The sequence below is a fragment of the Neopelma chrysocephalum genome, unplaced genomic scaffold (assembly GCF_003984885.1).
Source record: "Neopelma chrysocephalum unplaced genomic scaffold, ASM398488v2 Primary Assembly neopelma1_107, whole genome shotgun sequence".
NCBI lineage: Eukaryota > Metazoa > Chordata > Aves > Passeriformes > Pipridae > Neopelma > Neopelma chrysocephalum.
Genome location: NW_020897772.1, coordinates 879,374 through 896,170, shown reverse-complemented (window position 1 = coordinate 896,170; position 16,797 = coordinate 879,374). Strand labels below are relative to the sequence as shown.

The window sequence follows — 16,797 nt, the reverse complement described above, 5'->3', positions numbered from 1 at the left end:
TCAATATTCAGTGGCTTGCCACAAAAACAAAAAAAGATTCAACAGAATTATTTCAAAAATCCAAAGCAACGGGCCACCACTACTTCTCTGTCGTCATCACTCACTCACTTGAGGTTACTGAGCTGTAAAGCCCAGTTTTAAGGTGATGGGGACACAATCCTGAAAGAATGTTTGAAAAGCCTTACAAATTCAGGATGCAGAAAAAATTATTATAGTCAACAGCTGTGTTTCACATTCTTAAGGAAAGACTCCACATAAAAGGAGGATGCTGCTGAGCGTTGATTCTTTTCTGTGTGTGTTTAGCCTTCTTTTTGAGGACACAAATTGTTATTCCCTGCCTGCTAAAATCTGTGGGTTTCTGCTATTACTGTTGTTAAGGCATTTTTTATGAGAAGATTGGTATCAGCTGCAGCACCTGGTATATTTTCATGTCAACATTAAAGGGAGGATAATTTATTTTACTTTTATTCTGGTTTTGATTAGAATGACCTTTTCTGTGCTTTATATTCAAATCCTTTCCTTGGAAAATTAATGTTTTTTCTCTATGTTGCATGTATTGATTATTAGTACTGGTATTTATTAATAATCAAAATACAGTAGGCAAGAAAACCATTTTTAAAACTTGATCTAGGGCCTTCTGGCATTTTTATTTCACTGCCTTTTGATATTAATATGGAAATAAGGGAACTGTACTTTCTAAAGAGCTCTAAGAAAGTCAAATGGGTATAAATATGCCTTTCAAATTTTGAGCTAACCCACCTCAAAACTGTTGTAGCTGATACAGGAGTGCAGTCAGTCATTTTGTTGTGACTTTGGACAGTCTCTATATGAAAATGCAACTTTGATCACAGTGATATCTGCACAAACCCCAACTAACAACCAGCTTTGTTCTGATTTTTGATGCTAAAAATTACCACTTTCTCTTCAGGAAAGTAATTATTTTATTTTTTTCCTTTTTAAAAATTTTTTAAATTTTGATGTTACACAAGCAAGACTCGAGCAGCCAAATATTCAAAAGATTAAGAAAGAAGCAATTTGGCTTAGAAAGAGCTTTGTAGATTGTGGAGGGTGACAGAAGCTGTCAGTATTGATTTTCTGCCACTTTCCTGTCTGACCTTTCGGATTCCAGCGGGTGCTCTTAAGAGGATTTAGCTTGTACCAAATTAAAGATATCACAGAGCAGTTGCTGACTCATATTCTGAAAGCCGAGCAAGCTCTGCTGCCATCAGCACGGCCCGATTGTGCGCAGGGGCACGGGCATTACTTGCTTTAATGCGCTCTTGTAGATCCAGTTGTTTGAAAAGCCGCTTATATAAAAATGAGGTTCATGATGATAAACAAAGTTGCCATCTATTTTATTTTCGTACACGTTGAATGCAAGAAATCGGCCCAAAAGACTGCTCAGAGACTTTTTTTTTTATCTTTAAGCAGCAAGGTATTTGTTTATTCAACGTTGGGAGCAAGCCAGCTCGCACTGGACAAACTTGCTCAACTTGAAAGTGCAAAAGCAAGCTATTTTATACACTTTAGATACATGGTTACATCATTTATTATACATATTAATAAGTAGGCTAGTCTCTGGGCGGAGTCTTTCCAGACATGTGCAGTGTTCTACTGAGGGGTCTTCTCCTCAAGCCTTCATCCCTCTGGTGGTCACCATGGATGTCTTCCTCAATTTGACCTGTTCAAATAGGTGACCTGAATTCTTCAAGCTTGCAAAATCCTGGCTCTGGGCCTTCTAGATCTTATTCAAATGTCTAGTTTACCAAATTTATTACTGTGTGTGTACTACTTCTGTTCTTTCTACAATAAGGCCTTTGGTCCAGTGAGCAGAACAGAACATGATATTAACCAGTGCTCCTAAAATGTTCTTCCAGCAACACAGGTATTGAGGTTTCTTAGCAGTCCAAGATATCTCAGTTAACTCTTTTAGGCCTGGCTCCTGTTTCAACATGGATGTGTATGTTTAAATGTATCATTTTAGGCTTTTGCTTGTGAAATTTGATGTGGGAAGGGATCAAAATATATGCCAAAAACTTTGATAAAGCAATGCTTGGAATGTGCATCTGTAAAAGCTTCATTTGCATTGTTGTGGATGAAATTGGAACAAAAACCCTGAGTGCTTTGTCTTCATTTAACACCTCCTGGCAGCAGCTTGACACGAAACTTCAACGTGAGCATCCTCTGCCAGAGTACCTTTCCACCCTGTTTGGAAGAAATAAATTGCTTGTCTGGAGTGGTTAAAATACTTTAATCTCACTTAATCTTCATGAAGTATTTTGCGGAGGTCAATAAAGCTAACACAATCCCAGGTTGGAGGCAGAAACTGGAAAGCTTTATTGGACTCACAAGTTCATATTTAAAGGGTTTAGGGTCTACATTTTCGACAGAGGGTTTACATATTCATCAGGGGGGCAGAGCTATTACAACTAGGGACTTTACAGGGATGAGATAAAGAGGATATCCTAAATTACAAACTTTTGGGTCTTAGCACTTATATCATAGGGGAAAACCCATCTTATCTTAGGGTTACATGGTGGGAACAAGTAACACAAAGAGAGAGATAAAACACAAGAAGTCTTCTGCACTGGCTTGATGAGGTCAGGGCATGGTTTCTCTGGGCTTGGGCAGGACATTCCAAACCCGTGACATCAATGGATTCCTGTCTGGACTCTAGATGGAGGTTTTTTCCCAGTCTCTGTCAGCCCAAGACTTTTGTTCAAACCTAGCAGTTTTCTTTTTCTCATATCCAAATTTTGGAATCCAGTAGTATTTTACTGTATGATGGAATTCAGTTTGTGTTATTTTTTTCCACTGGATATTTACAGTACATCTAATAAATATGTAAAAATAATAATTAGGAGAATTCCTTCTAACTGTTAGCACAATCTTAAGAAACGAGATGTTACTATGTAAGTTTCTGGTTGATAAACCTGTGCTAGATTAATGTATTTTAAAATACCACAGGAATATTGACCCAGAAGAGCTGTCTATGCCTTCACTGTGAGAGCTGAGCACTGGTGGGGGAGCAGAGCACTGGGTGTGCTGGTACCAGCACTACTTCCTCCAGCTCTCACCACTTCTGTGCTCTTTTTCCACCCCAAAAAAACCAAAAGCAGAAAAGACAGTCCCGACACTTCTTTCTGGTAAGGTCAAGATTAAAACCTCCTTGAATTTAGACTTAAGGCTAAGGCTCTCTTCTTTGCTGACATTTTATTCTATCACTGCTTTTGCCAAATTTTGGTGGGTTTTTATGGGTCATTCCCTTGTAAAATTGAACCTGGACTGATAAGTTTCCCGAATCCATTTTATTTATTACAGGTATTCACTTTAGGTAACATATCTCAAGCCTGGTTTTCAAACTTTGGTGTGTGCTGACACGCTCTGTATGTGTAGGTGTTAATTCACATGTGTACATGAAATGGCAAACCCATGTCAGTCCAAATTCACAAAGAAGCAAAGAACTCAAGAGTTTATGTATATCTCAGTGATGGAGATATGGAAGTGGAAAACGGACCACAGTGTGAGGATATTATTCATAAATGTTGTAGGATCCACACTTGAAACTTGAGCCCAGAGCAACTGCCCCCTGCTGCAGTTGCTGGCTGAGGTCTGCTTTGTTGAAGAACAAAGTCCAAGATCCAAAGACCTTTGGATTTTTTGGTCTGGGAATATATATCTTTTTATCTGCTCACTGCTACTTATGATCAGTTTTTCAAATAGGCCTTGCTAAACTCCGTATCCAGACTGTCAGGTTTTTGTTTCTTTTGTAAGTAGCTGTATTTCGTTGACGTAAAATTTTGTTAGTTTGCTACTAACTGTAGCTAAGCTGGAGTCCTGTTCATCTGAGTCCTTTATCAGCAATATTGCAGATACTCTTGCTTTGTAACAAAAACTATTAGGAGGTTCAGAAATGCTAATTTTGCATGATGATTCCTGCCGGAAAGCCTGTTGTGCATCCAGCAGTTACCATGGTGTGCAGCATTTGTCTCCTGTTTGTGTCTTAAAGGCAGCTGGAGTTTCTTTCAACTAAAAAGGGTAAACTTTGGACTGGGCAGGGATTGTTCAGGGCTAAGCAGGAACTGAATAATCCACGAATATGAAGCATTTGTAGGCAAAAACATTTTTTTTCTGTTACTGAATGCCTTGAGCTCACCACTAATGCTGGCATCTCCTCAATATACATTCCTGTCTAGAGTGTTGTGCCATTATTTTTCCCTTCCAGTCTTTTTTTCTGGTTGTATCAGTGGATCCTTGAGGCTTGATGTCATTCTTCTTCTGTAACTGGTGAGCAGTTCACAACCATTTAGCAACAACTTCAGAAAGACTAAATTGAGATCTCTGGATCTGTAGTTTTATGAAAACCTAAAAGTGCAGGTTTTATCCAGACAGAGCAAGTGATATTAAGAGGCTTCAATTTCAGTTTTGGTCATTGCACTACTGCCTTTTGGACCTTAGTTTTTATTATTGGCTTTGGTTCCTCTGTAGTGAAGTTGGTCACTCCTGGACATCTCTCTCAGTTGTTCTATATCTCATGCAACCTCCCTGTTGTTTGTTCTGGCATGGTGGAGCTTAACTGCACATGTAAACCGATTCAGGTTTTGAGTAAACATATTTCTTCCCTCCTGCAGAAGTATTTTTAACCTAAATCAACCTGTTGGTCTAAATAAATGCATGCTCCTGCAAACAAGTGTGCTGGCACTGATGAGGGGTAGCAGGGCGTTGAGGAGAGGCCTTGCTGTTGAAGAGGAGGTACCTGTAAAGTACCACTTCAACTTCTGAGGACTCTAAAACTGTCTTTTATACTCTGTTCAGAGTCCCTGAAGCAATTGGAACCTATAGGCACTTCTCTAATAGAAGTGGTCAGTAAGATACACAGAATCCTTTTCAGGCTGGAGTTTCAAACTGGACCTGATGGATTTTGCAGTGTCCCTGTTAGTAGGAAAAGTTGAGACAAGTGTATTAGCTCTGCTCACTCAGGGTTTGTGGCTTAGCGTCTCCCTCTCTGATGGCTGTTCTGAGCACTGCAGTGTGTGACAGATTGGCAGAAATAGCCCCTTACTTAAACTTCAGTCACATCTCAGACTCTAGTCCGGTCCTGAGCTTTTGTCAGTGTATATTGAAAATGCATTTAAAACCCAATTTCTTTAGCTGACAGTATGACAAGTAGTCATTCCCTGGATTTTTTTTTCTCAACTTCAGGGATTTTTGACAGCGTTCTGTGCAGAAAACAGGAACAGAAAATGGGATAATGTGACTAGGGGTGAGTCTAAATCTATCATTTACACTAACGTTTGAGCTTAAGCACGATATTTTTGAGGAAGCTTTTGACTATTTTGTGGATGTGGCTCATTTTCTCTGCATCTCTCAGGATGCAGCTAATGACTATGGGCAGAGCTGGATGATGCTTCATCTCGTGTGTGCTCATCTCTCAGTGAGTGGCGTCACGCGTGCGGCGCTGCTGGCACCGCGGGAATGCCAAGCACGGCCACAGTCCTAGTGCTGTTCTACGAGTCTCCTTGGCAATGTCATTTTGGTGGTAATGGCGAGTCATTTTGAGGTATTTTCCATCAGCTCCTGTGCAGAGATTGGCCATCAGACATTTAAGTTTGGCTATCCTCCTTGCAGGGCTGGCTGTTGTGGAACGCTTGCCTGGTTAGGCAGACAGCAAATAGATCAATAAAAATGCTTTCTCATGCCTTTTCTATATCTCACACTGTCAACTTCAGAAATGTTTGCCCAGCTGTATATCTTGACACATGGCTGCACCACAGTACTTTATTTTCTCCTCATTTTTGAACACAAGAGTGAAAAGTACCATATCAAACAAAAGCTTTCCTTCTCCCCTTTGGCCAGGAGGTGGAGTTAACTTCTGGCTTTTAGGCACTTAGGAACCTTAAAGTGTCATTTTCTCTTAAGCTTCTGCTGTCTTTCCCTTTTATTGAAACTATTGACTATTAACTATCCAATTTTATGGCCTGAAGTCTTCAAAACTTAAGTATTATCATTCACCTAAAGTAGCTATTCTCACAAGTTGCATCTATTCCAATAACTTTTTACACAGGTGAGTGTCACAGCAATGATAAACGCTCCCTCTGCCATTTGTTCCTCACACAGATAAAAAGTCAGAAAAAACCTCACTAAGTCATTGGGAAAAGATATTTGCCATGGGTCCTTGGCTACTGTATTTAGTATTTCTGCACCAGCTGCACTTAGTCCAATATCTTTTTATTTCTCTCTTTCCTTTTTTTTTTTTTAATGTAGGGCCTTTCAGATGTTTGCAGTTATTTTTTATTACGTTTTTCAGAGAGAATGAAGAGCAGGCCCATCTCATCTCAAAGATGCTGTGTCTGGGTTTTAAGACTGCAATAAGGTCACTCCAAATTAGATCCACCAGGATAGATCAGGACCCCCTACAGGGCTCTTCTCATTGTTTGGCAGTGTAACATGCCAGGTTGTTGCTTACATTTAGACCCTCAATAGTTTGCCCACACAAGACTTTGCAGTCTTAGTTGTTTCATGCCTTGAATCATGTAAAGAGAAAAAGTTACGCACTTTTCCCCGAGAGAATTTCTTTTAATTTAGTGAGGAAATATGTGCTTTGGCAAAAGATTTTTACAGAAGTAAAATACAGCCAAGGAGAGGGTTCCACAAGAGCGCCCAGCAAACACCAACCACCAGTTTAGTGAAATACAACCCACTGGTTTTAAGTTACCCACAAGAGAAAGAAAAGACTAAGGGAAGAGAAGAGAGATTAAGAGAAGAAAGAAGTAAAAAGGGAAAGAGAAGAGAGAAAAATAGTTATCCCCTCCCTGACAAGATGGTTGATCTGACACAATAATTAAGAAATCTAGTGACATATGAATCTGGTCTCTCACATGCCACCCCAAGGGTTCTGACTCTCTTCTTGTAGTGGCAACAGTAAGAGAACCTAGCTGACAGAAGGGAAGAAAGTACAGAAGAAAGAGGAAAGCACACAGTGGCCAATTGTTATATCAGTAAGTGAACAAACAGGATTTAAATCATTATTCAAACACCGCTCCATGTGAATCACCATTTCCCACCCTGGGAGTCCTAAAAGTGCAGGAAACCAGCATACAGGGAAAGAGTTCAGGAACTCAGTCTATCTGTTGCAAAGGTTGGCACACTTCCCTCACTTCCATCCAGGGACAGTATTCTTTGGCGAGGTGCAGCACTTCAAAGAGTCTTTTGCTTACCGCAAAGTCTTTGCTTATAGCAACATATAACCCAAAATAAAATACACGTATTCCAGACTACCCTTATCCCTCCCACCAACCAGGCTTCGGAGGGAAACATCAGAGTGCATCATGAGAAAAAGATATTTAAAAACACAGTAATCTGGTTGCTACAGGGGAAAACGTTCCTAACAACTCAGCTCAACTTACCAAAAAACCTTTGTTGGTTACCAAACCCAAAATCTTCTTCTTGTTTCTTTGTTATTCCCTTTTTTCTCAAGGGGTGGTCTCTATGGCAAATTTAAACTTAATCCCATTTCCCATTAGGACAAACTTTTTCCTCGGGGCTTCTGAGCCGATTTATTTGCATTATTTAAAACTGCCAAATGAAATGCATTTTTCCCAACTTTTTTTTTTTTTTCTTCAGATGAAGTCTTTCTCTGACTGTGACTGAAGATTAATTTTAGGAAAATAAATATTTACTGCATCATATTGCATCATAATGCAAATCTTAAGCTCATATATATTCGCAATTAGATAACTGAAGGAGCTCAGGAGAGTAATACCTAGTGGGTTTTGGGGTTTGATGTCGTGATAGGGGGATTTTTTTAAACTAAAATTAAAGTATCAGCCCTACACAATGTGTTCATTTAATAACCAGATGTCTGTGTAGGACATGCTCCTTTCCAGTGGGATAAACGGATACAGACCATCAGCTATATACTAGAATAGACTGTCCCTCTGGTTTGCAGCTGGAATTGTTTCCTGTCTGTGTCCAGGACTTGTTGGGCAGACACACAAACCTGCCTTGGAGAGTTGCAGACCTGGCCCAGATCTCAGGTCTCTCTCTCAATGGCTGGGTGGTTAAGTGCTCGTGGCACAAATAACTTCAAAGCACATAATGTAAGGCTGGTCGTGATGGGTCCCCGAAGCTATAAAAGGATAGTGGATTTGCATGAAAAGATTTAATGGTCTGGAAAGCCGTAGTAGAATGGGATCAGTGAAAGGGTCCGTTAAGAAAAATCACTGAGCCTGCCGTGGGGATTTCCAGGAGCACCGACTTCAGTGGGCACCGTGTGCCCTTCAGTACCTCCTAACAAACACACTGGCTGTGAAAACGTGATCAACCTCTTTTGAATTTAAAATACAGCTTGAAACTTCCTCAGTAGGGCAAATCTAATGCTTATATTTTTGAGATATTGATTTATATTTAAATAACAATATTTCAGATTTTTTTTAAAAGTACAACCAATTGCGGTTTTGACTGGTCATGGAGAAGTTGTGTTTTTGAGGGGAACAAAATGGGATGGAAACATCTTTATTTTAAATTGAATATTATTACATTCCTTTGGACTTTCCTTAAAAAAAAAATCTTAAAAAAAATGTAAGCAAAAGCAGAATAGAAACAATATAAGAAAACCTGTTTTGAAAGCTTAGTAAAAAAGAAAATCACTATAGAGGATTATGTTAAAATCTTGCAGAAAAGAAAATTATAATAGTCAAGTACAGAAGCCAAGGCTGGGAAAACTAAACACAATAATCAACAAAAACTCTCATCCTGAAAATGCAGATATGCAAAATTTCATATGGAAGTTGTCCCCTAGATAAATCATATGCTCAAAATTAAATCTGTTTAATAAGATGAGGTCCAATTTCCCCATGTCCCTGATGCCACAGCCAACTTTACTGGCAATTTTTATTAGACCAACAACTAACTTCGCCGACACATTAAAGCTTCAAGAGCTCTAGGGGAACTTTTTAATACAAATTAATAGCAGCCAGTCGATTGACAGTCAGTTAACCCGCGGTGAAATAAATAAACAACTCGCCCTCAGCCTGTCCTTTGCCCTTCCTTGGGTGCTGAAATGCTTATGAGAGCTGTGGTCGTGACCCTGGGATTGAGGGCTGCCAGGCATGAACGCTGACATCTGTTCCAGGGCTCAGTTTTCATGCTTGAGAGGGACTTTCAGTCCATCTCCAGGGCCGCGAGTTCTGCAGGGTTAAAAGGCACTTCATTTAGTTCCCCGTGTCGCTGGAAGGATCAAACAGAAAAACCTGATTTTTCTGAAGAGTCTAATTACGTTAGACACTTACCTGTCAATGGAATTACATTAAGTAGCTATGAAAATCTTTAGATGTTTACAAGCCTGCTGGAAGGAAATTAAAAGCCAAAATGTTTTAAACCCCAGGATGTTTTAAAATCAAAATTCTACTCTAATTAAAGTATGTGACTGGACTACTTAATGTAGAGGAATAAAGGAGATTAATACCAGGCTCCTTCTTCCCTTGCTTATCATTAAGCAGTGATGAACATTCAGTGAAGAAGATATTATCTAGAGCTAAACCTTCTTTCTTTTCTACAGCAAAGCTTTCTTCAGTTCTGCTTTGTCTGTACATCAAAAGATTAGTGATAGAGATGGGGTTGATAAATTTTTCTCTGACATTAACTAGACCTGTGCTTTCTTATGAGCTCCTTCTTAATACAACATCCAAGCAAAAATTTGTGGCCAGCACGCTCACCTTTTTAAGTGCATACTCTGCCTGCAAGCAGGTTTTTTTAAGGCATTAGAATAAATAAATAATTCTACAGACCAATGCCCAACAGTTTTAATGGCAAAAAAAACCCCAATCAAGTGATTTTATGAGTCCCAGTTAAAAGTAATTATACAGTATAAGTGCTTTAAGTGAGTTAATGAGACAGACAAATCTGATAACAAATTGCTAGCTCATCATAAGCTTCCTTTCAAGTTAATTCAGTCTCTCCATTGCAGGGCACTGTTCTGCATTGCTTTGTTCCACTGAGTCCAGCTTTGGCCCTGTTAGCATCTGTCTCACTCCATTTAGTGCAGGGGATGTGAGATTCAGCTGTTTGCATGAGTAGGTGTATGGGTAACAAATGTGGTGTTACAGAAAAATTCAGGATGACTTGAGGAAGCAAACAGCACTGATGGGAATAAATTTTGCTGTTTCATTCTAATTTCACCATATTATTTATCCTAATGCTAGGGTGTTTATCTAAACATGAAATACTGTCTGCAAGTTTATTGAGGAGTTGAGAAGCCAGTTTTATAATAATTTGCATGTCTTCAATAGCATTTTCAAGTAGGCATTTTCAACAGAATACTGATTAGCTCTCTTGTATGTAGGAAGTGTTGTAGTTGAAGCTGGGTGTCTGCAGGTAGTCTTGAAGAGAAAATAAAAGTAAGGTGAGGTTTTTCAGCCTCTGATGTTCAGTTAACGTGGGGATCTTCAGGGTACTCCTCCTTCCTTGGCCCCATCCTCATCCAGTATGGAGAAACAGTGGGGTCATTGCTGGTGGAAGGACCTTTGCCCAAAGAAGAATGTCAGAAGGGATCAAGAAAACAGCATCTGGTGTTCATGGCCTCATGAGTTGTAGTTTGGTATCACATCTCACAGCTAACAGGAAAGTTTTGGGTGAGGGAAACAGAAAGACCTGACAATGTTCTGGGTATTTATTTTCCCAGTCAGTCATCAGTCTCCTTGCTATGAAACTGGCACTTGCTATGGAAATGAATGATCAATGTATCTAATTGCCTTTTGCTTTGCTCTCCCTGCCTTGATAAGGACAGGAAACTTATAAATAATTAGATTTGTTGCTACACCGCATTGATATTATTAATGTATTCTATTTTTTATTTATTCCTTCAAGTGCATCAGTGGATGATGTATAGACTGCTTACATGGGAAGAAAAAGTGCCATGCAAAGATATTAAAAAAATTATATATACCAAGTAATACCAAGATTGATAGCAGAGGAGATGGTAGTAAATTGTACATTTTATTCCACAAAATCTGCTTCTTTGTACTGTCTTTATAATACCAAGTGAATATAACAGAAATTAAGGAATCTGTTGTTGGTTGTGCCCATGGATATCACAGTTAATTGACTATAGGGAAGCGTGCTCTTAAGTTGTGGATGATTTTTTTTTATTTTTTTTTTTTAGGCTGGTTCTTTCATATTAATATAGCTAATAGGTATTGTTTTGCCAAACTGAGAGTATTAGTTTGATTTTTTTGACAATATTCAAAATACAATTTTGCTTTTTCATTTTGATTATTAGGGCAGAAAAGAAATGCTTTAAATATTTTTTTGTGAAACAAGGTTACACTGGAACATCTGTCAGGTCTAATGGGCTCTAATCGAGAGGATCAGACCAGAGCAGTCTAATCCTCTCTGGGATGACTATACCAGTAAATTATCCTGAAGAAGGGGTTTATTTCTGTAATACATTTTGCTTTGCAGTGACTGCAGGCCTGACCCTTTTAAGTCTACAGTAAATGCAGAATAGCTTACTGCAATAAAAGGAGCTCACATTTATTGTAAAGTAAGAATATTCACACTAGCAATCACCATGGAGTAGATAATGTATTATAATTTCACATTCTTCCTTTTTTTTTTTGTCTAGCTGACCTTTCTGCAGACAGTAGAAGTATGAGCCTGAAGTACACTTCATAAAAATATCCCCTGGACTGAGGCATCCAGTCAGCTTTCCAAAGTAATCTGTGTAAAGAGTTTAATGTTCCTTCTTTCTTTCTCTCTCATATAATGGGAGTAGAAAATCCAGTCTGGTTAGTGACAGGTAGCCCCTCTGCGGATGGAGCCCGCTTTTAATCCAATTTATCAGATGTTTGCAGTAGCATTTGTCCAGGCTTAAGGCTTTGGAGGATGGAGAAGATGGATTTAGAGAAATAAAGCCAGCTGATAGATGGGATCACTTATTAGACATCTCTCATATAAATTATGAAAAATAGCTATAGTGAATTATAGCTGTAGGCTTTCAGATAATAAGCCTTTCAGAAAAAAAATAATGAAACTAAGTGACACTCAGTTCTTAGTCTCATTACCAGGCTGAATCATAATTCAAAGTTCTTTTAAAACTTCCAGGACCGTTTGCAAATCTTGATGAAAATGAAACCAAGCTTGATTGTATTTAACCAGTTTAAGTGAGTTTTTTTGGCTGCTACTTTACTCCAGGAATATTTCTTTCCGATAAGTTTCCAGGTTATTTCTGTCTGCAGTCCATTGCCTGCTGCTCTCAAGGTACAGGGACTGTAATTTTTTTCCTGTCAGTTTTTGGGCAGTTATCCCTCATCAAAATTGACAGAGCTGGAGAAAAGCCTCCTCTGCCAAGGCAGCACTCCTTGCAAAATCAATAGAAATAACAGAGCAGGCAGAGAACCAGCAGCCTGTATTCTTCTGTTTCCATCCTCCATTCATCCTTGAAATTGGACTTTCCTTGGCTCCCAATGCCAACCAGTAGCAGGAACAGTTGACACAGTTGACTCAGTCCTGACACAGCCTGGAGGATCCCACAGCCACAGAGAATCTCCTGAACACCCTTAAGGGGTTTCTTAAGGGAATTTTTGTGTGTACATGTGAAATGCATAAGCTGAAGCCTTGAGGTTTGTTAATAGCCGTTGCTGCCATTGGAGAAATGGGAATTTTCTGGAGTCAAGGTGAAGTTTAACAGCTGGATAGAAACATCTCCTGCCAGCAAAATATTATACAGCAGCAAAGGATGTAGGCGATGAAGGAGTTGTATAAACGGGTTGGTTTAGTGCTCTATCATGATTCTTAAAAAATTCAAAAAGGAGGAGGGTAGAAAATAGAGACTATTAATATAGTCCTGCATGGCACCATGGTGTAGCACGTTCTCATGTCTTTTTTTGGAGGCTGTGACAAGAACAAGCAGAGGTGATGAGTGGCCCTGATATAAGGAATGACTGAGTAAACTAGAACTATGTCATTCAGAGAACAATACCTGAGAGACAGTGTCGTGAGGGATATATATGTTTAGGAGTGACCTAGTCAAAGGGAATAAAAAATGAGTGTTTATTACCTTTTCCAATATTCAACAGCTGTAACTAGCAGAATGCACCTACAAAGCCAACAGAGTGGTGCTTAGTTAAGAGTCACTTTCCTTGTAAGAATAAAATCTTACACAGGTTTAAAAGATTGACCTGATCCAATGCAGCCATTCACATGTTCCCAAATGTTTTTGGTTCTTGTCATTTAAAAGTCCCATTTTTCCCCTTCTCCATGCGTGATTGAACTCCATTATTCTTTTCCATCTACTCACATCTGATTTAGATGATGTGTTGCCATCCTTTACTTGCCTTTGAAACTGTGATGTAATATTGTAAATTTAGCCCTGTCCCCCAAAAGAACCCTAGCTGAAGTAATTTAGGGATAGAAACCCCAAGATCCTGAAGAGATTTTGTTACTTTGCAGTAAAGTTGTTTGTGGGGTTCCAGTGTCCCTGCTTCATTAGGGTGCATTGACATGTCAAATATAGTTGCATTCAAGTGAGGTTTCACTATATAGTGAGTATATTGTTTCAAAAAGGGTGCTTTATATCAAGAACACCACCAATGAAGTTATGTAGGGTATTACACAACAGTAGTAAGTCTTTCAAAAGTTTACTCAAGGGTTAATCAACAGCATGATGCGAGATCTTTATAAAAAAATTATTACTTATTCACTGTTCTTGTCTTAGAACCCATCATGTTGCCTCTCGTCCTTCACAGACATCATATATGCAATATTTCAGAGTTCTGATAATTCCCGCAAATTCAGATTTTTCTTTTTCGTGGTTTAAAAAAGCAAAATTAGGAATCATCCCTTTGTGGACTACACGGAAGTTGAATATGAGTCAGCAGTGTCCCGGCAGCCAGGAGGGCAAACCATGTCCTGGGGGGCATCAGGCAAAGCATCGCCAGCCGGTCGAGGGAGGGGATTGTCCTGCTCTGCTCTGACCTGGGACAGCCTTACCTGGAATATTGTGGCACTTTTGGGTGCTGCAATATAAGAAAGATGTTAAAGTATTAGAGAGCATCCAAAGGAGGGAAACAAAGATGGTGAAGGGCCTTGAGGGGAAGCCGTGTGAGGAGCCGCTGAGGGCACTTGGTCTGTTCAGCTGGAGGAGACTGAGGGGAGACCTCATTGCAGTTACAACTTCCTCGTGAGGGGAAGAGGAGGGGCAGGCATTGATCTCTGCTCTGTGGTGACCAGTGACAGGACCTGAGGGAATGGCCTGAAGTTGTGTCAGGGGAGGTTTAGGTTGGATATTAGGAAGAGGTGCTTCACTCAGAGGGTGATTGGGCACTGAACAGGCTCCCCAGGGCAATGGTCACAGCACCAAGTCTGACAGAGTTCAAGAAGCTTTTGGATGACACTCTCAGGTACATGGTGTGACTCTTGGGGATGATCCTGTGCAGGGCTGAGGGTTGGACTTGATATTCCTTGTGGGTCCCTTCCAACTCAGCATATTCTGTGAGTCTGTAAACACAGAGTCTGTAAACCTGTAGTTTTTATGAGTTAATACCAAGAACTAAGTGCAGAGTTTCCAGGATAAGTTTCAATACTGCATAAATGTATTTCCAAGTGTAAAATACTGCTGTATCTTGAAATAAAATGCTAACCCATTTTGGCTTTAAACCAAACATACTTTATGAAAGCTAATTTTAGCGAAGTGTTAGGAATGTGTGAATTCCTCATTAGTCAGCCAGTATTCAAAACACCACTCCGAAATTACTTTTGTGATTCTTTTAATGGGCAAAGTTTTGGTGAGGGAATACCCCAGTTTGGGTATCAATCAACAGTGTTTGCTAGCAGTCCAATCATGCTGAATTATGGTTAAAGTACTATTTTAAATAATAAGTGCTTTGTGGATATAATTATATGACTACTATTCCTCTCTTTTTTTTTAATAAACATCATTGTTATGAAAACATTCTAATCTAATAACCATAAATTTTCCATGTTAAAGTCCCCAAAATATATTGAAGTTATGAGTTGTCAGCTGTGAAAACTGATAGCAGTTAGGGACTTTTCCCCCAGGTTAACTCAGTTTTGGGTGTTCTGATTACAATATCAACTTTTATCTTAATCTAACTGAACAAGGAGTAAGACAGAAAGAAGGGGAATTTAGGGTTGCTTCAAAGAACTCACAGTGATGAAACTTTGAGAAGCAAATATTTTCTTAAACAATATTTGATGTGTTTGGGGATTTTGGGCTGAGATTCTATCCCAGACAGTCTTGTCAAAAGCAGGAGTCGTTGCGCTGAGGTTATACATGTTCAGTGTTTAACTGGTACTAAACTAATCTGAGATGACAGACCATTTCCATGCTCTTTCAGAACAGGCCATGCTACTTAGGAAATTAATAAATATTACTTGTCTATAATTTGCTCATAAATGATAAGCGAGGTTGTGTGCGATGCTTTTGCTAATGTCTGGTAAACAGAGACATGTCCTTCTAATATGGGATGACAAATACAAAGTGAGGAAGATACTCATTACATCTCAGCTGTGAGAGTGTTCCCCATGTGTGTGGGTGTTCAAGGGGACCCAGTAGGGTTTTTTTCAATTTTTGTTTTCTTTTTTAGTAAGCAGAATTTCTTCTAAAAGCCTGATAACTAAATTATTGCCATTTGTATCTTCATGCTTATTCTGCTTGGGTATCTTACTGAGCAGTGAGACTTGGATAGAAATTAACTTGAAAATAGCCTTCAATGTGATAAATATTTGTATTTAGACAGAACCTAGGGAAATCCTTCTGGCCTCTGACAGAGCCCCGAAGGGGAGCCGGCAACTGTAGAGCAAATTAAACTGTGCAAATCTTCAGCCTTGCTGCAGATCCAGCAAATATGTGCAGTGTAACACAGCAAATACGGGAAGGCTTTTAGTTACGGAGGTGTGTAAATGTTTACAAATATGATTAACTGCAGAGCACAAAATCCATTTGCAGCATCAAAGACAAAACTAAAATTACTTTTTCCCACCCCCCTCCAGGATTATGCTGAAAAGAAAAACACGATAGCAAAAGCTCTGGAAGATCTTAAAGCCAACTTCTACTGTGAACTCTGTGACAAGCAGTACTATAAACACCAGGAGTTTGACAATCACATTAACTCTTATGATCATGCTCACAAACAGGTAAGAGGAATCTGCTCACTACTTCAACTTAGTTTCATGTAGAATGATGAAATAAGATGTCCTGCAGACAATCACAGTTGTGTTGTCCCCAATTTCAGGTTCTGGGAAGCAAAATAAAGCATTTCCTTAGAAACAAATCTTATCGTGGAGATTCTACAGTCAAAGATTCTGAGATGGGAATAAAGAGAAATTTGAATAGTTTAACTGTGAAGAGGAATAGGGAATGATGAATAATATGATGAAAAGTGTAAATATATAATTTCTTTATCAGTTTAATTTTGCACATAAATACTGAGGTATAACTAAGACATGACTTACTGGGAAACATTTGTTGCAACAAATGTGCACAAGAAACTTGACATACTCTTTGGTAAACTTTCCTAAAGCGCAGATACAGTTCTGAAATAGGCTATGATTTACTTAAATTTGTGCAGGTATGGTTCTGGAATGAGCTAGGATTTTACTTAAATGCATTGCATAAAAAAAACCTCAAAAACCAGCTGTGGTAACGAAAAGATAAGATATGTGTTAGCTTTAAAACACTGGTATTTACGTTTTTACCACCTCATTTTATCACTGCACTTCCAAGTCGTGTGCCCTAAGATAAAAGCAGTGCTTCCACATAGTGAGAAAGGCAATGCA

At 39.1% G+C, this 16,797-nt stretch overlaps 1 protein-coding gene across 1 annotated transcript in view; it reads left to right on the top strand.

Annotated features, from left to right (window-relative positions):
• ZNF804A (zinc finger protein 804A) overlaps positions 1 to 16,382 on the top strand; it is a 113,288-nt gene extending 96,906 nt beyond the window's left edge. The window contains exons 2-3 of the mRNA XM_027696485.1: positions 16,012 to 16,155; positions 16,254 to 16,382. Of these exons, the coding sequence (XP_027552286.1) occupies positions 16,012 to 16,155; positions 16,254 to 16,382 (273 nt within the window). The remainder of the gene's footprint in view (positions 1 to 16,011; positions 16,156 to 16,253) is intronic.
• The last annotated feature ends 415 nt before the right edge of the window (positions 16,383 to 16,797 follow it).